This window comes from Hypomesus nipponensis, chromosome 12, assembly GCF_054491055.1.
Source record: "Hypomesus nipponensis isolate SF chromosome 12, ASM5449105v1, whole genome shotgun sequence".
Lineage (NCBI taxonomy): Eukaryota > Metazoa > Chordata > Actinopteri > Osmeriformes > Osmeridae > Hypomesus > Hypomesus nipponensis.
This window is the reverse complement of record NC_140372.1, coordinates 13,516,928-13,541,033: the sequence shown is the minus strand read 5'-3', so window position 1 is coordinate 13,541,033 and position 24,106 is coordinate 13,516,928. Positions and strand designations below refer to the sequence as shown.

The 24,106-nt window shown below is 51.1% G+C and overlaps 3 protein-coding genes across 6 annotated transcripts; all 3 read right to left on the bottom strand.

The window, feature by feature from the left end:
- Positions 1-523: 523 nt before the first annotated feature.
- Positions 524-7,198, bottom strand: vegfd (vascular endothelial growth factor D). 4 transcript variants are annotated; one of them, XM_084667344.1, is made up of 8 exons: positions 7,171-7,198; positions 6,828-6,945; positions 3,810-4,080; positions 3,319-3,509; positions 2,775-2,902; positions 1,487-1,599; positions 950-1,087; positions 524-808 (listed from the first exon to the last, which is right to left on the bottom strand). In XM_084667344.1, exons 2-7 carry the CDS (start codon positions 6,927-6,929, stop codon positions 1,002-1,004), a joined length of 891 nt encoding a protein of 296 aa, XP_084523470.1. In that variant the 5' UTR covers positions 6,930-6,945; positions 7,171-7,198; the 3' UTR covers positions 524-808; positions 950-1,001. The 4 variants fall into 4 exon arrangements, with proteins under 4 accessions (XP_084523470.1, XP_084523471.1, XP_084523468.1 ...); XM_084667345.1 differs by having other exon boundaries at positions 524-803; XM_084667342.1 differs by having other exon boundaries at positions 950-1,071.
- A 1,347-nt stretch (positions 7,199-8,545) lies between these two features.
- pir (pirin) lies at positions 8,546-16,904 on the bottom strand. The gene is made up of 10 exons (XM_084668317.1): positions 16,767-16,904; positions 16,465-16,616; positions 16,210-16,302; positions 12,984-13,064; positions 12,170-12,376; positions 10,951-11,035; positions 9,866-9,910; positions 9,147-9,229; positions 8,977-9,043; positions 8,546-8,857 (listed from the first exon to the last, which is right to left on the bottom strand). Exons 2-10 carry the CDS (start codon positions 16,558-16,560, stop codon positions 8,739-8,741), a joined length of 876 nt encoding a protein of 291 aa, XP_084524443.1. The 5' UTR covers positions 16,561-16,616; positions 16,767-16,904; the 3' UTR covers positions 8,546-8,738.
- On the bottom strand, positions 16,664-22,530 carry LOC146261279 (uncharacterized). Its single transcript, XM_084668316.1, has 10 exons — positions 22,465-22,530; positions 21,366-21,552; positions 20,886-21,094; positions 20,553-20,768; positions 19,543-19,966; positions 18,820-18,953; positions 18,485-18,724; positions 18,168-18,332; positions 17,886-17,975; positions 16,664-17,202 (listed from the first exon to the last, which is right to left on the bottom strand). Exons 2-10 carry the CDS (start codon positions 21,547-21,549, stop codon positions 17,056-17,058), a joined length of 1,809 nt encoding a protein of 602 aa, XP_084524442.1. The 5' UTR covers positions 21,550-21,552; positions 22,465-22,530; the 3' UTR covers positions 16,664-17,055.
- Positions 22,531-24,106: the final 1,576 nt, after the last annotated feature.

Genomic DNA, 24,106 nt, shown 5'->3' with positions numbered 1-24,106 from the left:
AGGAGAGCAGAGACAAGATCCCATTCATGAGCACAGACAGACCCGTGTGGAGGTCTGTCTCCCCCTAGAGGAAGCCAGGAGCTATTTCAGGCCCCAGCGCCTCACCTCACTGCTCACATCCTCCACATGCTGTACACGGCATGAGAACGTTCTGGAAGGTGAGGGTGAGAGGAAAATCACCACACACACCTACATGAACACTTAAAGACATGCCAGGTCCACTGGTCAGTTGCTTCTGAGTATCCGTAGATCCAGGTTGAGGCACAGGGGTGATTTCTTTTTAGCAGACGATTGTTTAGCAGCCGCTAAACACTGGAACGATTTGCCTCTACATGTCAGTCTGGACTCTACGCTGCATGTTTTCAAATCCCATTTTCAACACAGTATGACAGTTGCCTTGCCGTGTTTTGTTTTTGAATGGCTTTCGCTACTCTGACTGCACAGCACTTTGTTCAACGGTTGTTGTTTTGAAATGGGCTCGACAACAAAACTTGACAAGAAAAGATGCCCACCACAGAGAGGATGAAATTAGAAAAAATACATTTCTTTTAATGTAAAATACATGTTTTGTTCAGTGTACGGGGGATAGAGAGAACAGGTCATTTACACTGAGGGACTGACAATACACACACTCGGGTTCCACTGTGGTACAAGCTGTCACAGTAGGGCTGGTTAGTCATCTGGCCATGGTTGCGGTTAGCAGGGTTTAATCACGCTGGTATAAATAGGTCTATAAATAAATTAATGTTGCTGCCTCCTGTATCTGAACTTCGGGAATCCACAGGAGATTGTCAATGGTTCTCCTGTCCTAGTTAAAGGAAAGAGAGACAGAGGCAGGTTTATGCGAACTGTAGCTCTGTTCTGCTGTACCGTACTACTGCCATTGTCTACGCTACTTTTGCTTATTCTACTCTACCGTGTGTCCGCACTCCACTCTACTCGACTCTACCTTGACTCTCTGAGGTCGACTGTACCGGGGTGGAGTGGTGCCATCGGGGGTGTCAGGGCTGGAGAGGAGGAGCCACACAGCCACACCTCTCCAGGTCAAGCTCACAGTCAGGTCCGCCCCCACTAAACGTCAACTCCACTGGGGGGGTGGGGGTAGGAGAAGGGGGGCAAGCGGAGGAGGGTATGGGAGAGAGATAAGGGGAGTGAAAGAGGGAGAGAGAAAGAGAGACAAAGGAGGGAGAGGGACCATTATGACTTGGTGTTGGAGAATGGCTAGCCTTTAGCTTAGCGCAGTGGTTCTCAACCCCAGTCCTCAGCGGCCCCTGTCCTGCATGTTTTAGATGTTTCCCTGCTCCAACACACCTGATTCAAAGCGTTGAGTCATTATCTAGCTAAGCAGAAGCCTGAGAGTGACCATTCATTTGAATCAAGAGTGTTGAAGCAAGGAAACATCTCCAACATGGAGAACAGGGGTTGCTGAGGACCAGGGTGGAGACCCACTGGCTTAGCGTGTGAAGCCAGGTGGCCGAGTACAGACCTGGGGGACTGGAGGGGTAGAGGACACATCTCTCAGCCAGGCAGTCCCAGATCAAGCCTGGAGAACACAGCCTCCGAGGCTCCCCTGAGTCTGGACGCTGACGAGGGGAACACCTGAAAGACAGGAGTGGAGAGGAGAGGAGGAGAGGAGGAGAGGAGGAGAGGAGGAGACGAGGAGACGAGGAGAGGAGGGGAGGAGGAGAGGAGGAGAATAGGGGAGGAGGAGACGAGGAGAGGAGGGGAGGAGGAGAGGAGGAGAGGAGGAGAGGAGGAGAGGAGGAGACGAGGAGAGGAGGGGAGGAGGAGAGGAGGAGAGGAAGAGAGGAGGAGAAGAGGGGAGGAGGAGAGGAAGAGAGGAGGAGACGAGGAGAGGAGGGGAGGAGGAGAGGAGGAGAGGAGGAGAGGAGGGGAGGATGAGAGGAGGGGAGGAGGAGAGGAGGAGAAGAGGGGAGGAGGAGAGGAAGAGAGGAGGAGACGAGGAGAGGAGGGGAGGAGGAGAGGAGGAGAGGAGGGGAGGAGGAGAGGAGGAGAGGAGGAGAGGAGGAGACGAGGAGAGGAGGGGAGGAGGAGAGGAGGAGAAGAGGGGAGGAGGAGAGGAAGAGAGGAGGAGACGAGGAGAGGAGGGGAGGGGAGGAGGAGAGGAGGAGAGGAGGGGAGGAGGAGAGGAGGAGAGGAGGAGAAGAGGGGAAGAGGAGAGGAGGAGAGGAGGAGAAGAGGGGAGGAGGAGAGGAGGAAAGAAGGGGAGGAGGAGAGGAGGAGAGGAGGGGAGGAGGAGAGGAGGAGAGGAGGAGAGGAGGAGAGGAGGAGACGAGGAGAGGAGGGGAGGAGGAGAGGAGGAGAGGAGGGGAGGAGGAGAGGAGGAGAGGAGGAGAGGAGGGGAGGAGGGGAGGAGGAGAGGAGGAGAGGAGGAGTGGAGGAGAGGAGGGGAGGAGGAGAGAAGGAGAGGAGGAGAGGAGGGGAGAGGAGGACAGGAGGAGGACAAGAGGGGAGAGGAGGAGTGGAGAGGAGGAGGAGAAGAGTGGAGAGGAGGAGAGGAGGGGAGAGGAGGAGGAGAGGAGGAGGAGAGGAGGGGAGAGGAGACGTGGATCCAGGCGAGCATGAGAAGAGGAGGACAGGGGAGGACAAGGGGTTTGGAGGAGGGGCGGGGAGAGGGGGATGAAGGGGGAAGGAGAAAAGCGAGGAGGGAGGAGAGAGGAGGAGGGGAGATGGCTGGGACTGTGTTGGCAGTGTGACCGTGTTATCTGTGCGTTTCTCTTTACTGTACATCTGTCTCTGGGTGCGTCACTCACCCGTTCCTCCTATGGGGTCGAGCGTGGCGGCGTATGAGGGCGGGCTCCATGCATCTACACTGCGTGTGATTGGCCACTCTGATGAGGACAGGCTCTGGGCCGTACTTGAAGGGGATCACACTGAGCAGCTGCAGAGGACATGAGGTCAGAACACACACCTACACACACACACCTGCATGCCAAGCACTCACCTACACACACACCTACACACACACACACACACACACCTGCACGCCACGCACTCACCAACACACACACACACACACACGCCTGCACGCCACGCACTCACCTACACACACACCTACACACACCTACAAACACCTACACGCACACACCTGCACGCCACGCACTCACCAACACACACACACACCCACACACACACAAACATACTTAAACACACAAACACACCTACACACACAAACACACCTACACACAGATGCATAGACACACACACGCATGCATACATACGCACACATGACCACCCCTCCACCCCCACTCCGCCACATGCACGAGCACACACAGCCGGAACGTGCCGGTCTCTCACGGTCTTGTTGACGTAGGTGGTGCTTGTGTTGCGGCAGGCCACGCCCTCCTGGTTACAGCAGCCTCCGCAGCGGAACACGGACACGCACGGGGGCTTGAAGAACATGGAGGGGGAGGAGCCGAGCTCCTTGGCCACGTCGACGCACGCCTCCCGGGGCATGCACTGGGTGCTCTGCCACTCCTCGTCGATGGCTGGCGGGACACAGTGGCACGCGCACGGTGAGGGAGCGTGTGTGTTTGTGTTTCACAGGGGGGCGTCTGCCTGGGGGCGTATCTGTGTTTCTGAATGTATTTGTTGATGTGTGTTTTACAGGGGTGCGTCTGTGTGTGTGTGCGTGTGTGTTTGTAGGTTTGTTTGTGCATTTTACAGGGTGTGTCTGTGTGTGTGTGTGTGTCGTAGGCTTCGGGGGCTAAAAGCGAGCTGAGACCACAGTGTGTGTGTATAGGTGTACGTGTGTGTGTTTGTTTGTTTGTGTGTGTGCGTGCGTGCACCTTTGAGTATCTCCAAACTGAAAGAGTCGGCAGCGTAGCGTGTGGAGCGGTGCGACCCCGACGAGGAGGAGGAGGAGGAGGAGGAGGAGAGGAAGGAGGAGGAGGTGAGGTAGGAGGAAGAGCGGTATTTGGGCTGCGGGGGGGCTTCCAGGGTTTGGAGGTTCTGACGACACTTCCAGAGTTTCCAGTCGGGGAAGTCTGTGAGACGCAGGAGTTCTTCCAGACTGGAGGCCGAGCGCACCCTCCTCTCCCACTGCTCCCTGTTAGAGTCCTGGGGGAGGAGGGAGGAAGGGAGTCAGATGGCTGAGCGGTTAGGGAATCGGGCTATTAATCAGAAGGTTGCTGGTTTGATTCCGGTTGTGAAAAATTACGTTGTGTCCTTGGGCAAGGCAATTTACCCTACTTGCCTCGGGGGGAATGTCCCTGTACTTACTGTAAGTCGCTCTGGATAAGAGCGCTGCTAAATGACTACATGTAAATGTAAATGTAATGCAAGGATGAGGGCGGAAAAAGGAGGAAGGGTAGGGGAGGAGGGGAGAGGTAGGAGGAAGAAGAGAAAGGAGAGAGGAGGGAAGGAGTAAGTGGAAGGTAGTGTGAGGGTGGCGTAGAGAAAGGCAAAGGTGATAGATAGTTATGCTGAGAGGCTGACAGCAGGGCATGTGGTACCACCTCTTCTCCACCAGAGGGAGCTGAGAGCGTACTCATGCACCAATGTCATCACACACACACACAAAGCAGTCAAACAGTCAGCTGGAAGAAGCATATTTAGTGTGGGAGGTGGATAGAGTACTCAGACCCTTAGGGAATTCCCAGCCTAATCAGTTAGACATAGATCATTAAAAGCAATCCTGCTGTCTATCCTTCTCACACACCACACACAAGCTCACACACATACACCCGCAAATATACAGAGATCCAGAGCACAGTATATCCCTTTGGCAGAGGTCTGTAGAGAGCAGCTGTTTGTTTGTGTTCTCTACCGCTTGAATAATGAGTGTGACAGAGCTGGTTTGGACACAGAAGTTCAAATCAAGACCGGTGTTGATTGTCCAAGCTTACACAGGGCTCTCAGCTCAACAGCCTACAGTATCAGACCAAAGAACTTCATATATTTTATGCTTGGCCAGATTATATCGCTTTTACATATCCAAGTCACATGAGAGTACAGCAACCTTTTAACTTCCACTGTGTAAAAGTGTGTAGGGTTGTTAGGGCTGAGGGTGATGCTGGAGGACTGGGACGGGTGCAGGGGTGGAGGACTGGAGGGGTGGAGGGGTGGAGGACTGGGGGACTGGAGGACTGGAGGGGTGGAGGACTGGAGGACTGGAGGGGTGGGGGACTGGAGGGGTGGGGGACTGGAGGACTGGAGGGGAGGAGGACTGGAGGGGTGGAGGACTGGAGGGGAGGAGGACTGGAGGGGTGGGGGACTGGAGGGGTGGGGGACTGGAGGACTGGAGGGGAGGAGGACTGGAGGGGTGGAGGACTGGAGGGGTGGAGGACTGGAGGGGTGGGGGACTGGAGGACTGGAGGGGAGGAGGACTGGAGGACTGGAGGGGTGGGGGACTGGAGGGGTGGGGGACTGGAGGACTGGAGGGGTGGAGGACTGGAGGGGTGGAGGACTGGGGGACTGGAGGACTGGAGGGGCGGGGGACTGGAGGGGTGGAGGGGAGGAGGACTGGAGGGGTGGAGGACTGGAGGACTGGAAGGGTGGGGGACTGGAGGGGTGGAGGACTGGAGGACTGGAAGGGTGGGGGACTGGAGGGGTGGGGGACTGGAGGGGTGGGGGACTGGAGGGGTGGGGGACTGGAGGGGTGGGGGACTGGAGGGGTGGAGGACTGGAGGGGTGGGGGACTGGAGGGGTGGGGGACTGGAGGGGTGGGGGACTGGAGGGGTGGGGGACTGGAGGGGTGGGGGACTGGGGGTCTCGGGGACGGGAAGACTATTCTCACAGTAGATGTGAGAGCAGGGACAGACCAGCTACAGAGCTCAGCAGGCCGTCTGGTTTCCCTCCATTTGTGTTGGTTCTGTAACAATCTGATCTCTTTAGTATGACATGAAGGTGTTGCTGACAAGCAACACGTTGGTTGGCAAGCTTGCTGCCTAGCTGAGACAATTAAGAAAGAGAAACAACTACACCCAATAAGAATGTTAGAGAGAGAGAGAGGGGGGGGGAGAGAGAGAGAAAGAGAGAGAGAGAGAGAGAGGGGGGGGAGAGAGAGAGAGAGAGAGAGAGAGAGAGAGGGGGGGGGGGGGAGAGAGAGAGAGGGGGAGAGAGAAGAGAGAGAGAGAGAGAGAGAGAGAGAGAGAGAGGGGGAGAGAGAGAGAAAGAGAGAGAGAGAGAGAGAGAGAGAGAGAGAGAGAGAGGGAGAGAGAGAGTGTAGTGGAACTCTCATAGGAACGACACAATTTAGAAAATGCCATGTCTCTCCTTCCCTGCCCCTCTCCCAAGTTTCTCTGTAGAACATAACAACTCAATTATCCTCAAATATCATTTCCTTTCTGCATCCCTCTCCAGTGTTTATGTAAGACCCCTCTCTCTCTCTCTCTCTCTCTCTCTCTCTCTCTCTCTCTCTCTCTCTCTCTCTCTCTCTCTCTCTCTCTCTCTCTCTCTCTCTCTCTCTCTCTCTCTCTCTCTCACTCTCTCTCTCTCTCTCTCTCTCTCTCTCTCTCTCTCTACCCTACCGGTCCTGAGTCCTGGAGCCAGACTCACAACCAGACTCATTCTACCTCCCAGGTGTAGAACCAGATCAGTCTGTCATTAATTTTTGCGATGATGAGTTGGTCAATGTCTTGTTATGCTACATAAAGTTAAGCTATGCGGTGCTACACAACAGCGCTACAGTACCGAAAGCTAAGCTATGCTGAGTTCCACAGTTTGTTTAGCAAGATAATGCTAAGCTAGCTCACTGACCAGTACTGTATCCAATCATATTTAGAACCACACGCATCTTTACCCAGTGGCAGTCAGATAGATGAGACAAGTCTGGGTTGGGTTCATAGGTTAACCGATGTACTCACTCTGAGAGTGCTGGGGTCTTCTTCCTCCGCCATGGTGGTCTTCATCAACAGGAACACTATTACAGACACTCCCACGCAACCACTGGTCTTCATTGTCCTCATCGTCCTCTTCTTCAGTCTGCTGTCAACCAAACACACAAGACATGGTGCTGAAAAGGGCAAGAGAGTCCCTCGGTACCCAACCAGCCGTGATTGGACTTGGTTTTTCACAGACCTTCCCCCTCTATCCACACACAGACACACATACACACACATTCAGGGTGAGCCAGACAGGTTTAGTCGCAGTAATGTAACCTAGACACCCCTGTGGCCAACTGGTGCTAAACAGTCTTTTAAAACACACCTTTGTGTCTGCGTGGCAGCTTTGATGCTGGGGGGGGGGGAGGGGTTGTTCCGGGAGGTTCCAGGGGAGGTCCGGAGGGCACGGGTGTGAGGGGGGGCTGAGGGGGGAGAGGGGGGTGTCCCGGAGACCACCGGCAACCCAGAAGTTCAGGACGCTCGCACTCTCTCCTCAGTGAAGGCTGGAGTGGGTCGCGATGAGGCCCAGAGATTCTCTGGCTGGTCGATACGTTTACGATACGATCTTCTAGCGTTGCTTGTGTCTTGGTCCAGATCCAGTCTACTGCCTGCCGGCCTGTCTGTGTGTCAGTCTACTGCCTGCCTGCCTGTCTGTCTGTCTGTCTGTGTGTCAGTCTGTCTGTGTGTCAGTCTACTGCCTGCCTGTCTGGGTGTCAGTCTACTGTCTGCCTGTCTGGGTGTCAGTCTACTGTCTGTGTGTCAGTCTACTGTCTGACTGTCTGTGTGTCAGTCTACTGTCTGCCTGTCTGTGTGTCAGTCTACTGTCTGTCTGTGTGTCAGTGGACTGTCTGCCTGTCTGTGTGTCAGTCTACTGTCTGACTGTCTGTGTGTCAGTCTACTGTCTGACTGTCTGTGTGTCAGTCTACTGTCTGTCTGTGTGTCAGTGGACTGTCTGCCTGTCTGTGTGTCAGTCTACTGTCTGACTGTCTGTGTGTCAGTCTACTGTCTGACTGTCTGTGTGTCAGTCTACTGTCTGTCTGTGTGTCAGTGGACTGTCTGCCTGTCTGTGTGTCAGTCTACTGTCTGACTGTCTGTGTGTCAGTGGACTGCCTACCTGCCTGTTGCTGTCTGTGTCTTCTCCCGTACCGGTCTTTCAGCAGTCCGTCAGTATGTCCGTCCGTGGATGTTTAATGCTCTGTCACACACAGTGCTCGCCTCTCCTGGCTTTCTCACACAGCTTTGGGCTCGTAGCTCGCACACACGCACGCTATTCCAACAGCCCCAGAAGGTCTGAGACTGCAGCTGCCACATGTGGTTTAAATGTGATCCACATGTGACCAGATCCCGTCCTACCCCGCCTCCACACCCCTCCCTTACCCTCCCCCTCCTGTTCTACACCCCTCCCTTCCCTTCCCTGTCTTACCCGACCCCTTCCCCTCCTTTTCTACACCCCTCCCTTACCCGATCCCTCCCCCTCCTGTTCTCTACACCCCTCCCTTACCCGACCCGTCCCCTCCTGTTCTACACCCCTCCCTTCCACCAGCCCTCTCCCTCCTGTTCGACACCCCTCCCCTCTCATCATCCACCTGTCTCCTCCCCTCTTACACCCTGCCTGTCTCTCTCCATGTTTACAAGGAGAGGAGAGTCTACCCCCCTCCCCCCACCCATCACAGACACATAACAAGTCAACATGCATAGCTTAAACTTAGTTTATTTTCGAATACAGCAACGCGTTTTTCATTGTCAGTAACATTGTCAGTGGCATGTTCATCAGTGAATATATGCAAATATAACATGGATCACATCAAATACGACGAGCAAAGCAAATATTGTCATTGCAAATAATGTTGCGTGGGGAAACATGCAGTGTAAGCACCACGGGGTGCGTGAGAGTCAGACTGTGTCTCTGATCTTTGACCTCCAGCCCCGAGCCCTCTCGAAGCCATTGGTGTTTGCCTGGTAGTCTCTGATAGCCTGCCTGATCTCCTCCTCTGACGTCATCACAAACGGCCCTGAGGAACAAGATGGAGAAACCAGTTACATCATCAACCAGTGACTGGGCATGGACCCTACCTTGATGAATGTCGGGCTCCCTGAACCGCCCCTGCTATGCCCAGGCACGGAACCCCACCCTGCTGCACGACCGGCTCCTTGATGGGCTCTCCAGCGATCAGAACAAAGTGGCACTCCTCCGGAGCCTTAATGTACAAAGAAAAGATCTCAGCTTTAGAACATGTCCTTCCTCAAGCAGGCCCGGGTTCGATACCCGCCTTGGTCAAGCAGACAGTAGGCCTGCTGTACCTTGTTCTCCACTCTGACACAGTTCCCCTCTCCAAGCACCACCGTGTGGTGCGGCTCCACCCTGCTCTGCTCCTCCTCAGGACCTGTGGGGAGGGAAGGGCAGCCAAAACAAAGGTAACCCTTAGTTGGCATTTACGTAAGCGCAACAGGCCTGAGTCATAGGCGAGAGTAATGGAAGTGGGGATGTAGTGAGGACGAGATAAGAAAGAGTTTGTGAGAGAAAAAAGGGGGCGAGAAAGAAGAAGGGAAGGGACAGGGAAACCAAACGAAAGAGAGTACACAAGTATGGCATTGACAGAAAGTCTCTGTGTGTGTGTGTGTGTGTGTGTGTGTGTGGTTGCGTTCTGTGAAGCTGGAAGTCATCAAGTCTTCCTGTCTGCGTGAATCACAACAGGATAGAATCCTGCATGGTATCCTCCTGGGTAAAACCTGCTGCTATTGGCTGGAGATCACACAGGCTCTCCTAACTCTGACACAACCTCCTGACAGGAGGGGAGGGGCAGGCGGACAAGAGGGAGATGGAGAAGGAGAGGGAGAGGGGGTGGAAAGCGGGAGCAAATAAGGAGATAGGTGCACCTGCAGGGGGTTGTGAGTAGGAAGGGAGAATGTTCCAGAACTTGGAGTGTCTGCTGGACTCTGGCTGGGCTTTAGTTTGAACGGCAAAAAAAAAACACGACACCCAGAAAGGAACCCTAACCCCAGTCCAGCCCAGAACTCACCCACGTGAACGACCCCAGACAGGGAGTAGATGAACGCGGTCCACCCTATTAAAAAAGACACATTGTTAAACTCGACCGATATGTAAATAACAACAACAAAAACGGTTTGAACCTCGACGGGTATTCACAATGAGATGATCCAGTCTCTCTGTCATGCAACACTGTGTCTGAAGAAGCATTCCACAATTTGATTCCATTACAGTAATAAAGGCTGTAGGAATCTGCCAACAAGCAGCTTCCTCTGATTCACAGAGGATTACACAGCACATTATACTGGCAAACTGTCTTCCGTTCAGAAGACTGGGTGTCTGTCTCTGTGTGTGGGTGTCTCTGTGTGTGCAGTAAGTACAAGGAGGGTATTGACAGTGGTCCTTGATCAAATTACTTAAAGTTCTCAATGGATGACCTTTCAAAGACTGTCACTGTGTGTGGGTGTGTCTGTGTGTGGATGTGTGTGTGTGCATGTCTGCATAGGGTATGCCATGTTACACAAGGAGTGTGTGTCGTGACCAGGGTTGACCACACTGGCATGGTTGAATCTCAGAGTCCTTAAAATGGGACAAACAAAAAGAGACAAACAACTCTACCACACACACACACACACACACACAATGAAGGAAGCCAAGTTCTTTCAGTTTGGGAATTTTTCCTCAACATGCCCTCTGCTGAGACATTGTCCTCCTCACCATCACGCATACAGAATACGATTTACTGTCTGTGTATACTCAAATACATGTTGTGTCTAGGCCGTCAACATGATATAGATATGGTAGTTCAAGTGCAAGTCTTTTATTTGTCAGGTACACAGAACAACACAAGGTCAGACTGGGCACTGAAATTCTTAGGACAAGACAACGCAAGCACCTGGCATAGCAATACATATTGTACACAGAACATAATTTACATCTATGCTGAGCTTAAATAAGTGAAACTTCCTAAATATACAGATGGCAATAAATAATCGACTTTACTAACCCTAATACTAAAACGTCCTAAATTATAGATAACAATAAATAATACACTATACGTGGTACGAGATGCTGTGTGGTGTATGTCATGTGTACAGTCGGGATGGAGATGAGCACCTGGAGAGACTGGCTGAACATGAAGAGCTCCTTCATGCAGTGTGAAGTCCAAGTAGAGGGTGGGAGTCCTGGTGTACACCGGGGACTAGACACACACACACACACACACATGCACAAACATTGTATGACCTCGAGCAGGGGTTCCCAATCCTGGTCCTCGGGCCTCCCTGCCCTGCATGTTTTAGATGTTTCCCTGCTCCAACACACCTGATTCCAATGAATGGGTCGTTATCTAGTTTTGCAGAAACCTGCTAACGACCATTCATTTGAATCAGGTGTGTTGGAACAAGGAAACATCTAAAACATGCAGGGCTGGGAGGCCCGAGGACCAGGATTGGGAACCCCCTGACCTAGAGCAACCAAATCCATGTACATGGTAGGTACTTTACCAAAACACATGCTACTGATTTTCGGACAGAGACAGATGGAAGAGATAGAGATAAAGATGGAGTGAGTGAGAGAGAGAGAGAACAAGGGGAAGGGGGGGGGCTCTTACAGCTGGAAAACCAGACTGAAGCAGCTGAGGTGGTTTGAGGCCTGCTGAAATCATCATGCTACTGATTGTCATGTGATCCCAGAAGGTTTCAAACCCAGGTGACCTACACAGACTATAACTTGATTGGTAACCTTGATTGGTTTTTCCTTCGTCTTTCATTCTCCTAGGGGATCAATAAAGTACTTTTATGTACTAATACAGTGTTATACGAGGTAATCAATCTGGGCGCAAGCACCAGACCATGCTTCTTTGACTATGTGGTCACATTGGTTTTTTGCAGAATGAGAAATATGAAATTCCAGGATATGGTGTTTGTTATGTTTGAGCTGGCAGACCAGTCCGCACCCTAAATCCAATCCACGTTTGAAGACGTCAACGTTTCCAGGAAGAACCCCAGGATTCCCCTCCCACTTCCTGTTTACAGTACTGATGTCACTTTGAGGCCAGACCATAAACATTACGAAGAGAAAAGAAGAAAGGCAAGGAGGAAAGCAAAGAAAACAGGAGAGGCGAAGGAGAACGTGAGGAAATGGGAAGGAGGAGCAGCGGGAGGAGGAGGGAAAACCGGAGAGGAAAAGAACAAAGAGCAAGAGGAAGAGGATGACGCGGAGAGGAGGGGGGAGATGAAGGATTAGGAAAGAAGAGGAGCAGGATCAACAGGAAGAGGACGATGAAAAGGACGACGAGGAGAAGAGACGCGTCAGCATGATGACGAGGGGAGACCTGTGCCCCCAGGGCCTCTCCTGAGATGACGGCCACCGTGACTCCGCCCCTGCAAGGTCTGGGGATCTCGCTGCTCCGAAGCTCCTGATAGGCTGGCTCCACCATCTTGTCCCGCCCCCGGAGGTTGACCCACAGCTGCAGTCCGTGGAGGGGCTCGTCCGACACAGGCATCTCAGCATGGACCACACCCCGGCCAGCCGTCATCCACTGACGTACATACACGCATGCGCGCGCACGCAACCAGGAGAAACAACCACACGATTTCTCACTCTAATTGTAAATCTGCTTGACGTTTCGCCGACGTCACCGTAGAGATACAAGAGGGGGCCCTGAGCCAGTCAGACACATGCACATACCAACGTGAAACGTGCACACATAAACACACTCTCGCGCGAATGGGAAGATCCGTGGCAGTCCCACTGAAAGGTTCTTCCTGTGGTTCAGATGTTTGTGTTCAACAAGCAGCATTTCTACAGCTGAGTCAGCACATTGTGGCGTGTATGTGTGTGTTTGTGTGTGAAACTGGGTTTACGACTATGAGAACACAGGAAACGCCCCACAGGCATCACTTCTCATTAGTTCAGTGTGTGTGAGAACGAGACAGAGAGACAAAGAGAGAGAGAGAGAGAGAGAGAGAGAGAGACAGAGAGAGAGACAGAACAAAAACTTTAAAACCGTAAACTTGACACCTTCGAAAGTGCCTCTATTTTACTCACAAGGATGGTGTATGGTGAACGGCAGGGGTTAGCCTATCCTGAGTGTTGTGTGTGCGCGCGTGTGTGTATGCGTGGTGTGTGTGCCAATAGAGGAGTACCTGCAGGTCTCCAGGCTTCAGCCGTCCAGAGTGTCCACAGAAATCCTCGTGAGCAGACTCACCTTGGAGAAGGTAGGTTACCTGGACAGACACATACACACACACACACACTGTTCTGTAACTGGTTAAGGGATATAGCTGGAAGTCAAATCTTACTCTGGAAACGGATGGGTCCAACATGTTCTTGCACTTTGCACAGCAGGCTTTTTGTTGAGGAACACGCAAACCTGTTGTAGATCTTTCCACAGCAAGGTTCCCTTGAGAAGAACATATGCTGACTTAAGTTAATATATACAGGACTGCAGGACTTATTTGACCATAATACTGTCAAGAACGTTCCATAAATACACAGAACCGTGTTCGGTCCAGAGCAACAGCGGGGTATAAGTTTAGGGAATGTGGCTGTTCTGGGGTCAGTTCCTGTGGTCAAGTTTATCTCTCAAAGACTTGTGGAGAAAGGGCCAATTGGTCCAGTTCCAGGGCACTGTCAAGCTAGCATGTGTTCACTTCCAGGACGCCGTTGGGGGTAACATGAAGAGGAGTGCTGGGTGGGTGTTAGCGGTCAGGGGGCCAACATCTGCTTGGGGGAGGCTGGTTAGGATAGGAGGGGTGGGGGGGCTGGTGTCCAGTGGTTCCAGTGAACTGGTTCCACAGCTGTGACCTCAGTGCATCATACGACTAAGAGTAAACACACCTGCAGCACAGCAGGAGAAGGGAGGGGAGGAAAAGGGAGGAAAAGGGAGGAGAGGAGGAGAGGAGGGGAGGAGAAGAGATAAGGAGAGAGATTAGGAGAGGAGTGGGAAGGAGAGGAGAAGGGAGGGGAGGAGAGGGGAGGAAAAGGGAGGAGAGGAGGAGAGGAGGGGAGGAGAAGAGATGAGGAGAGAGATGAGGAGAGGAGTGGGAAGGAGAGGAGAAGGGAGGGGAGGAGAGGGGAGGAAAAGGGAGGAGAGGAGGAGAGGAGGGGAGGAGAAGAGAGATGAGGAGAGAGATGAGGAGAGGAGTGGGAAGGAGAGGAGAAGGGAGGGGAGGAGAGGGAAGGAAACAGGAGGAGAGGAGGGGAGGAGAAGAGAGATGAGGTCAGAGATGAGGAGAGGAGTAGGGAGGAGAGGAGAGGGGAGGAGAAGAGTGGAAAACGTCTGGTTCAGATTGACTTGACACTATAACATTACAGACTTAACAGACTTCAGAAGTCACATTACTGTTACACACACCCTGGCCCAGTGGTTGTAGCTGTTCCAGTGTATATGTTGCATCTGTGTGTGCGTGTAAGCTGCATGGGGAGTTGTATGTGTGTGTGAGTTGCGTGTGAGAGAACAGGATGGATGCTGGGTGGAGACTGGATATATTCAGTCAGGCAAGGGAATCACAGACGACCACAGAAACCCACTCTGCTTGACAAACACCACATCTGAAGCATACTGGATATTTCCTGGAAGCCTGATGCCCTTCTTTTAAATACAATAATACGCCTTTTATGGTTGAATCGACTCCGATTCTTACATGTATTTAATTTATTTTGTGTCCTGGTCTGACATTTTCCTGTCAACTTCTAAACACTAACAGTTCTAAACTTCTTAAAATCGGAAAAACACATTTACTTTTGGACGATAAGTTCAGTAAATACTAAAAGGTGCGGTATCTACTGATCAAGTCGTCGAACAGCTTTGCCCAGTTTTTCATCCCACTAGCGCCATCTGCTGACAGTCACGGGTAGACTACCAGTCTCAGGTGATAGCACAAATCGTGTTTTTCTTAAGCCCAAACAGATCCACAATAACAAAAAAAATTGTTTTATGAACCTCCTGTTATTACGTGAGACATTTACACAAAACTGGTTTGACTAATTACAACTCAATAATTTAAGCATCCACATAAGGCACTATATTTAACTGTCCTAGCATCAGAATCAGAAAGGGGGTTTAATCGCCATGAAAGTTTGCACAGACAAAGAATTTACTTTGGCAGGAAGGTGCATACATTCTATGTCTCTAATGCGATCCGGGGATCTCAGCTAAGATTGAGGCCTGCCTCACAGACATCTCTTCCTGGATGACTGAGCACCACCTCCAGCTGAACCTCGCCCAAACAGGACTTCTCATCATCCCAGACAAACGCTCCATCTCCCACAATCTCTCAATCACCCTGGGATCTGCGACGGTGACCCCTTCATCCTCTGCCAGGAACCTTGGGGTTATCATGGATGACGAGCTCTCCATCACGGCCCACATTGCTGCAGTCTCCCGGTCGTGTAGATTAACCCTCTACAACATCCGGAAGATCAGGAGATACCTGTCTGAGCACTTCCCCCAGCTGCTAGTCCAAGCACTTGTCATCTCCAAGTTGGACTACTGTAACTCACTGCTCGCCGGTCTCCCAGTATGCGCAACCCGCCCTCTTCAGAGGATTCAAAACGCAGCGGCCCGCCTTGTCTACAATCTACCCAGACGCTCCCATGTTACCCCGCTCCTCATCTCCCTCCACTGGCTACCCATCACGGCCCACATCAGATTCACAACCCTGGTACTGACCTCCCTCAAGAACGCCCGGTCCCAAAACAAGCTCTGCTCCTGTCTGGCCCCCCAGTGGTGGAATCATGGTGGTGGTGGATCTCCATCAGAGACACTGTCTCTCCTCCTTCTAGAAAAGGCTCAAGACGCACTTGTTCCGGGAGTCAACGGTACTTAGGAATGGTTTGCTGAACCCAATGTTAGTTTCCTCAAGGATCACAATGACTCTTGCTTAGAGACTTGTTGCTGTTGTTGGTTAGTGGTAACTAGTTTAAGTTGTTGTACTCGCTGTGAAATCTTTTTTTTTTTTTTTGTTACTGTTGCTGGCTTTTCTACAGGTACACTTGCACTTATAGCGATTCATGTTGTTTAATTGTTACTTGTTTAACTACATGCTCTTATGGTTCTTCCCTTAAGCACTTATTTTGGTTGTTCACATGTGTGCTTCATGTTTTGGCTGCCCTCAATGTTTTTGGGTCTTGTTGTTATTACAGTGACCTATGCACTTTGTAACGCTCTCTCTTGGAAGTCGCTTTGGATGAAAGCGTCTGCTAAATGAATACATGTAAATGTAATGCACAGCTATCACTGTGTATGTTGTTGCAGTGCCTCCTAGTAGTGTGGCGTATACCACTACCACTGAAGTTTAAAGTTTCAGTTCAAACTGTTAATTGGTAATTAGAGCTCTCAGTCCTTTCAGGATGTTAGGGGGGTCTTACCGTCTCAAAGCCCCTGTGAGGATGATCAGGAAACCCTGCAGGCTTGCTGACACAGAACTCATCCAGCATCAGGAAGGGGTCCAGGTTCCTCAGCTGGAAAATAGAAACAGCTGTGGATGTGAGGTGTCTTAAACCACCCCAAGCCTGTTCTACTGCAACTAAACAATATCGTTCACACAGCTCTTACAGACCCTCAGAAGTCAGTTAAGGTGAAGGGCTCAAGAGTTCAAGAGTTCATGGGCAGTGGTCACTCACTTCCTGTCTCCCTATGCTGCGTCTGACCCGGGCTCCGACTCCCTCCGCCTGTTCCACGCTCTTCACCGCCCGCTCTGCTCTCCTCACTCGCATCATAACAGCTTTATCTCGGGAGTGCGCCGTGAATAGTGGAGGCGGAAAGTAAATCTAAACTGTAAATATTGTTGCGTCATAAAATCAACGATCATGAACAATGAACATTGGTCAAATGCAACTTTAATAGATTTGAATTGGGCAAATACATAGGTCTACACAGTTTGATGAGTCATTCTGATTAATTCCTGTAGGATAGATAAACAAACCTGACAACGTTTTCGAGGGTCGAAGTCTGCAGAGTCTGCAACAAAAACTTGCACTTCCAAGAATAAGATAACTTCTAACAATACCTTTAAGCCCTGTACATCGAAATCACTTTACACTAACATTCGCTGAGGTTGACGACCAAACTCAAAAACTGTTTTATTGTTGTTGCCAATGCACCTGTCGTGACTGTGCAGTCTGTACTGTGCGGAACGACCACCTGGTTTCGGGTTTCAAGGCGGGGCTCGTGATGTTGTCCCGGTTGTCACCATCACAACCAGAGCATAGGCATTACAACCACATCAGCCCGTGCATATGCTGAACGTACTCCTCGGTGCGCGTTTTCTCCGCCGCCACTTCCGGATTCCCCAGGATATCCTTGGCGATGCGCATACTCGCTGCCTGTCCTCCAGCCAGATTCACTGCGTGCGGACCAACCTGTGCGCGGGAAAGCAGAAGCGCGCTGCCGGGTTAGTGAAACCTGTAGCATGATTAATCTATTGTATCGACCACGAGTGTCGTCTAAAAAGGTTCTATGTACTATGAAACAACGCTTTGTATCATCAATGTTTTATTTCTATGGTAATATAGTAAGGTAGTCAGATAAAACCGGATCATTTTTCTAGAAAAAGGAATTCCTCATGTGACCCCTCTGACTTGAACATCTGTTTTTCTCCTCGTCTTATAACCTGCTCACACGTTCGCTGGCTTCCACAGAAGATGATTATATAAAAAAACGTACTTCACTGTCCTCCAACAGGTGTGAGAACGTCTTACATGTAAGGTGTTTGTTTTTGTTATTTTTTGCTTGCGGGGCATTTCAGGACCGCGACTAATTGACACTGGAATCTGATATTAGCCACATTTAAAATGACTATGGGAACAGACCGCCCAAAAATCGGATCTGATAAATAAATCGGAATTGAGAATTAAGGCGTGCAGTGGAAACATAGAGAGCTGAAAAGGGGGTAAAACATATTTTCCTTACATATTCTGTCTTGTTTATAGTGTTCCTTTGCTGGATGTTGGACACTGTCCAAGGGTTTACATTGTCACCTGTAGGGCTATTCTGTTAAGGAAAGGTCTTTATGAAGAGTTAGTGGGTGTTAGAGATACATCACCTGGAGGGCTGTGTATTGGCCCATTAGGTAGAGAGGACAGCCTGGAGACCAACACAAACTCTCCCCGATACAGGGCCAGCCATCTATCACCTGCAAACAGTGAGCGCCCACACAAAGTCATGATTACAGTTTAGTGGGATAAGGATTGCTGACTTTAAATCCCCAAAATATGACCAACAATAGATGTTTTACCCCCCTCCAATCCCTTCCCTCCTCCCCCCTCCATCCATCCATTCCCTCCCTCCATCCAGTCCACCCCTTCCTCCTTCCGTCCTCGTCCACCTGTATGGGGAAGTCCTTGATGATGTGTGAGAGCAGGGGGTCCTGTTGCACGTCCAGCTTGCAGCCCGTGGCCAGCCAGATTCTGTCCCCAGCCCAGCTGTCTCCCTCCGGGGTCAGGGCCACGCTCCAGGCCTGGGCCCTGTAACTCCAGCGGGCCTCGCTGACCTTTGGAAGGTGGGGGAAGGGGACGGACAAACGCATTCTTCAGTACATGTGGAGCGTTTCAAATAGTGTGCCTGGTTTGGGAGGTGGACGAGAGATAAATCAAGTGCACCTTGAATCGGGAAGAAAAAAAAAACAGCCCAAATCAAACAAACCTGACAGTACGCTCTGACGGAGACACGCCCACTCTGTATGAAGGGCTGCAGGTGGGCGTAGGCCTCGGGGGTGACGGCCCCGCCCTTCCTGGCCTGGCGAATCATGGCCAGGCGTTTGTGGAGGCTGCTCTGGTTGTAGAACTGCCTGAGGTAGGCCCGTCCATCGAGCTTGATGCCGTGCTCCACGTGGGAGTAGCGCCCCACCAGACTCTCCACATCCCCCACGTCGAACTGCTTCAGCTGGGGGGTATGGGGGTGTCGAGGTTGGGTGAGTGGGTGTTGGTGTGGGGGATGAGCCAGGGGGAGCATAGTGGATAGGTGGAATGCCGTCTCACCTGCAGGTGTTTACGCATCACCCATGCCACATGGCTCGCGCCTAGCGACAGCGCCGTGGAGACAATGTGAGCGCTGGTCAGGCCTCCGCCAACCACCATCACCCGCTCTCCCGGCTCACACACGACGCAGGCCTCTGGACGAACGTACACACACACACACTTGCAGCTGTAACTGCAACATACGATGTAACTACAATGTAGTTAAAGCATTACATTTTGTGTCCGCCAAAATAAAGGAATAATAATAATACATTTTATTTATAATGCACTTTTCATTTCTTGAAGTTCAAGGCATATGAGCAAAAATAGTAAGTTAGACTAAAAACTTTAAAGCTTAGGAATTTGTGAGTTATTCCCTTTCTTGCGGGTAGAGAATTGGTTGCCAAACAGCACCTGTCCCCCATTGACACCAACTAATGATTCAGTAGCTGTGGAAAAATCTAACGGACTGATGAAGACAACCAGTATTTGAGTCTGATTACTGTTTCAGATCTTCTTAGCTCTTGATGTCAAAAAGCTCACATGAGATCAATTGCAACTTCAATAAATGATATAAACATCATACATAAAAGCAACACTTTACTTGGGCTGCCCCCTATAAATTATATAATCTCCATAAACATAAAACAATTGATGAATCGTTATATTTAATACTTTGATAACACTCATGTCATTTTGTTTTCAGAAAGACCTGGCCTGGGGTGACACAGTCTTCAAACCTACCAGGTGAGAGCCGTCTCTCACTTCCTGTTTCCTGTGTGCGTGAGCAGGTGGGGTGCATGAGGGTGACGGTGTGTCTCAGGCGGTCCTCCGGGTAGCTCTCCTGAATGGCCGACACCCAGGAAGGAATGTTCGCCATCTGGGACCGGGTGGGTCCTGTCGCCATGACAACCCTCCGTGCCTCCAGGACGGTCCCGCCGCGGAGGTGGACTCTGAAGAACTTCACCCCCTTCTCCTCTCTGCTCCCCCCCACCTCCTCCTTAGTCTCTTCTTCCCCCTCAATCCCATCCTGCTCCTTCGTCCTCTCCTCCTTCCCCTCCTCATCCTCTCCTTCCTCCTCTTCCTTCCTCCTCTTGTCCTCCATCACTGGTACGATGCTCTCCACTGTTCCTCTGAGCAGGATTTTGTTCAGGTCGTACCTCTCCACCTGCAGCTCCCAGTGGTCAGTAAAGATCTCATATCAAGCAACATGCATTTATCTTTTACTGTGAATGAATAAAGCCGCCATTCTTCATTCCATATCAGCCATTAAAGATATCTTTTATCAGCCCACATCAGACAATTAAGGTATTTCACAACACAGCAGTGGTTACAGTCTTGTATTTATTTACATTTTTGGCTTTAGTCCTTCTAGTGCTGAGAGAGTGAGACACAACACAACCATGCTAACACGTTTATTATTTAAGTCACACACAATGCAGTTTACTTGCATGCACAGTACACCGTACACAATCCTATTAACGTGGCCCGCTGTTAGATGTGTTTCTGTGGTTAAACAATTAGTTGTACTGTTAAACCAGCAACTATCCTGTTAGATAATGTCAGGCACACAGATCTTCAGTAGGTCACCGCACTACGTGCTCCGATACTTGAAACACACACACACACACCACACACACCCATATGATACAGAGACATCACTCAAACAGTCTTGCACCCACAGAAACACTCTTGCATGCACACACTCTCCCAAACACTCTCCCACACACGCACACGTCCATGGCCGGTCCGACCTGCTGTCTAAAGAAATCCACGCTGAGTTGAGCTCCAGGCAGACTGAAGCACAGGCGTTCCTGAGGGCGAGCATTCAGCCCCAGCCTCTGCTTCTCCTTCCTGCCCAGCCGGCTGTCGTTGAAGAAGGTGTGCTGGTCCAGGATGTAAGCGCGGTCAGGCAAGCTGTGGAGCTCCTCCCCGCGCCCCTGCTCCACCACGAACTGCCGCAGCGCTGCCTGCAGAGTGGGGCCAGGCACGGGGGGGTTTCCGGGCTGGAAGCGTTTGTGTGTGTGTGTGTGTGGTGGTGGTGGTGGGGATTTACAGTGTACGTGTGAGTCAGTGTGTGTGGGTACCTTGTCGAAGGGGTCGGTGTGTACCAGGGTGTGTGAGCGGAGGTGGGGGATGTTGAGGGCGGCGAACTGGCTCTCCCAGAGGGCGGCCCATTCTCCGTAAGAGTCTACTACTCTCAGACTCAAAGGGGGCCCAGGGGGGCTGGGGGGACATGGAGGGCCGGGGGTGCTGTCCAGGACCCACTCTGTCGACGAGAGCTGCTCTGCCTGCCCTTCAACACACACAATCATCCAACTCCTGCTTGAATTCAGCTGCTGTGAACAGCGAGGTAGGGACGCGATTCGTGCGAATCAAGCTCGCTCTAGTATGACCACAGGCAGGTAACACCACAGGCAAGAAGCAAAACCTCAATGATTGTATACAGGAGCACCGTCAACGCGAGAAGTGAAGAAACAGGCTCAACTGTTGTTGTGTTTCTAGGAAGCTCAATGGGACTGCTGTGTGTGTTGATGCGTGGATTCGGGGGGCTACTTTAGACTCACTGGACGGCGCTCTCCTCCTGGTCCTCCCTCTGCTCTTGGACAGGCCCCGTCTGGGTACGTTTTGGCCAGGCTGGGGGTCCGGCCGGGGGGCTGAGGGGTCAGAGGGGGGGTGGTGGGGGTGGGAGAGCAGAGTGGCCAGGGTCAAGGCGTGAGGCCCGCCTCCTATTATCAGCACGTCCAGCATCCCCTATTGAAACACACACACACACACACACCACAGAAGTTGTGTCTCAGACGCACTGAAAACTTTAACCAACATCCGAACATGTGCACGTCGGAGGAAATCTTGTCAGCATGAAGATGACAGATATGTTGCAGCTTTAGAAACATGTAACATGCCCAACATATGGGGGGGGGGGGGGTCAAGGGGGGGGATGATGTGTCTCTTTGGTTAACACACATGGGTTCTTTTCCTATCTCCTAACTTGTATTCTTCTCATTCCTGAATGTCCGAAGAGATCAAACAGCAAAGAGACAGAGAAACAGCATGCTGAGCGCTTCCGGTGCAATGTTAAGAAAGCCACTGAACCCCTATCAGTCTTTGTGTGTTCAACCTGAGAGAGGACTTCTTAACATGTTAGTATAAAAGAACCTTCAGCTCAGCTATTTTACTCTTTGAATCTTTGAAGCTCTCCGTTGACTGTGAGTATATGATGATTCTCAAGTGAATGTATGTGTTTGGGGATTTGGTTTTTTAGTATAAGCACAGTAAAGTAATATATGAGTGATTCAATAAGGATTTAGTTATTTATGTACAGTAGCTCGATATATACTGGAAATGACACCACACCAGTCTAAGGTCGTCATTCCTTTGTTATGCATAATTGTTTCGCCGCATTTCCAATGATCCACAAACATTGAGGTGACCATCGACATTTGCATCCTTTGCGGTTGTGTTCACGGTTTGAAGGTTCACCGTACAATCTGTGAGTTGGGCTGTCGAAGGTCTACTAATGTCCATAGAAGCTTGTGAGTCACGCCAGAACACACATCGACACACGCCAACACACGCCAGCCCGAATGCCAACACGGACATGGGCCAACACCGACGCCAAACAAACACATGGGCACATGTGCCAACACAGATGTCCATACATACCTCGAGCTGTGTGAAGACCGAAGACCAGAAACGAGGTCCGGCAGACGACCCGCACGCCGTCACACAGTGCCGTAGCTCACTTGTAACCCAATCCCACCCGGCGACTGAATATACTCTGGCCTCCTATTGGCCATTCAGCTGGGGGGGAGCTGAAAATAGACTTGGAGTGAAGAATGGGGGGAGGGATGATAGGGGGAGCAGGGGAGGAGGAGACGGGGTGGGGTTGGGGCCGGCAAGGAGAGGGGGGGTGTTGCGGAGTGAGGAGAGTATGAGGGGGAGAGGGAGATTGTGGTGTAAACAGAGCGCTGCTCGTGACTGACTACAGCGTGGTGGGCAGAGGAGGACCTGTTGTCAGGTCTGGGTCTGGCCCGAGGCCATTTTGAACAGTCATGAAACTCGCTCATTTCTCTCTCCCTCACTTTCTCACTCCCTCTCTCTCTCCCTCACTTTCTCACTCCCTCTCTCTCTCCCTCACTTTCTCACTCCCTCTCTCTCTCCCTCACTTTCTCACTCCCTCTCTCTCTCCCTCACTTTCTCACTCCCTCTCTCTCTCCCTCACTTTCTCACTCCCTCTCTCTCTCTCTCACTTTCTCACTCCCTCTCTCTCTCCCTCACTTTCTCACTCCCTCTCTCTCTCCCTCACTTTCTCCCTCCCTCTCTCTCTCCCTCATTTTCTCACTCCCTCTCTCTCTCTCTCACTTTCTCACTCCCTCTCTCTCTCCCTCACTTTCTCACTCCCTCTCTCTCTCCCTCACTTTCTCACTCCCTCTCTCTCTCCCTCACTTTCTCACTCCCTCTCTCTCTCCCTCACTTTCTCACTCCCTCTCTCTCTCCCTCACTTTCTCACTCCCTCTCTCTCTCCCTCACTTTCTCACTCCCTCTCTCTCTCCCTCACTTTCTCACTCCCTCTCTCTCTTTCTCACTCTCTCTCTATCTCTCGCTGTCTCACACTGGCTCTCTCTTGCGCGCTCGTTACCGCCCACTAACCACAAGCTATTGACTTTCAAGAAACTCTCACAAAACGAGTTTTCTGATTCTCTTGGTATTGGGGTCCACCAGTACCTGTCAGTTTCCTCCTGTAAGTCTTTTGTGATGGTGTAGGAAACCGTACTCACTGAAACCTTGCCTTTCTTTCTATAAAGGAAAGACCTACACCTTTCAGGATTCCAATGTTTAAATGTTGTTTTATACAGCTCAGAGGGTATGTAAGTAATCAACAACAGTTACCGGACCCCACAACCTTTTTTTTATCCACTGGCAGTTTTTCTCTGACCTTTGTACTTTTGTAGGTTAGTCATGGATCTGAATACATTTACAATTACAACTCTTAACAATTTCAGTGTTCTAAAACTTGTAACCAGTAATGTATGTATATATATGTCTTTCTCACTGTCTTTCACACACACACACACACACACACACACACACACACATACACACACACACACAGAGACCATTGTGCTCAAGAGCTTGCAGTCATAAAAACGTTTCAAAATGCAGAAGTTGTACAGGTTGTATAGGTTGTGGGGGGCGGCTGGGGGGGGGGGGTGTTTATAGTTTGGGAATTCAGAACATATTTGTACAACCCCCCCAACCACACACACACACACATCCACAGACTGTGTCTGTGTGTGTGTGTGTG

Excerpts from the sequence above, each read along its gene's own strand:
- vegfd (XM_084667342.1), bottom strand. The coding sequence starts at position 6,929 with ATGAGGACAATGAAGACCAGTGGTTGCGTGGGAGTGTCTGTAATAGTG. Across the intron at positions 4,081-6,827 it reads AAGACCCCAGCACTCTCAGA|GACTCTAACAGGGAGCAGTG; the intron begins GTGAGTACATCG and ends CTCCTCCCCCAG. Across the intron at positions 809-949 it reads GTCGACCTCAGAGAGTCAAG|GACAGGAGAACCATTGACAA; the intron begins GTAGAGTCGAGT and ends TCCTTTAACTAG.
- LOC146261279 (XM_084668316.1), bottom strand. The coding sequence starts at position 21,549 with ATGCTGGACGTGCTGATAATAGGAGGCGGGCCTCACGCCTTGACCCTG. Across the intron at positions 21,095-21,365 it reads CAGGAGGAGAGCGCCGTCCA|GGCAGGCAGAGCAGCTCTCG; the intron begins GTGAGTCTAAAG and ends TGTGTGTTGAAG. Across the intron at positions 18,954-19,542 it reads TGAGAGACGGCTCTCACCTG|AGGCCTGCGTCGTGTGTGAG; the intron begins GTAGGTTTGAAG and ends ACGTTCGTCCAG.
- pir (XM_084668317.1), bottom strand. The coding sequence starts at position 16,560 with ATGATGCGAGTGAGGAGAGCAGAGCGGGCGGTGAAGAGCGTGGAACAG. Across the intron at positions 11,036-12,169 it reads GAGAGGCCCTGGGGGCACAG|TCCCCGGTGTACACCAGGAC; the intron begins GTCTCCCCTCGT and ends GTGTGTGTCTAG. Across the intron at positions 8,858-8,976 it reads GGAGCCGGTCGTGCAGCAGG|GGCCGTTTGTGATGACGTCA; the intron begins GTGGGGTTCCGT and ends CTTGTTCCTCAG.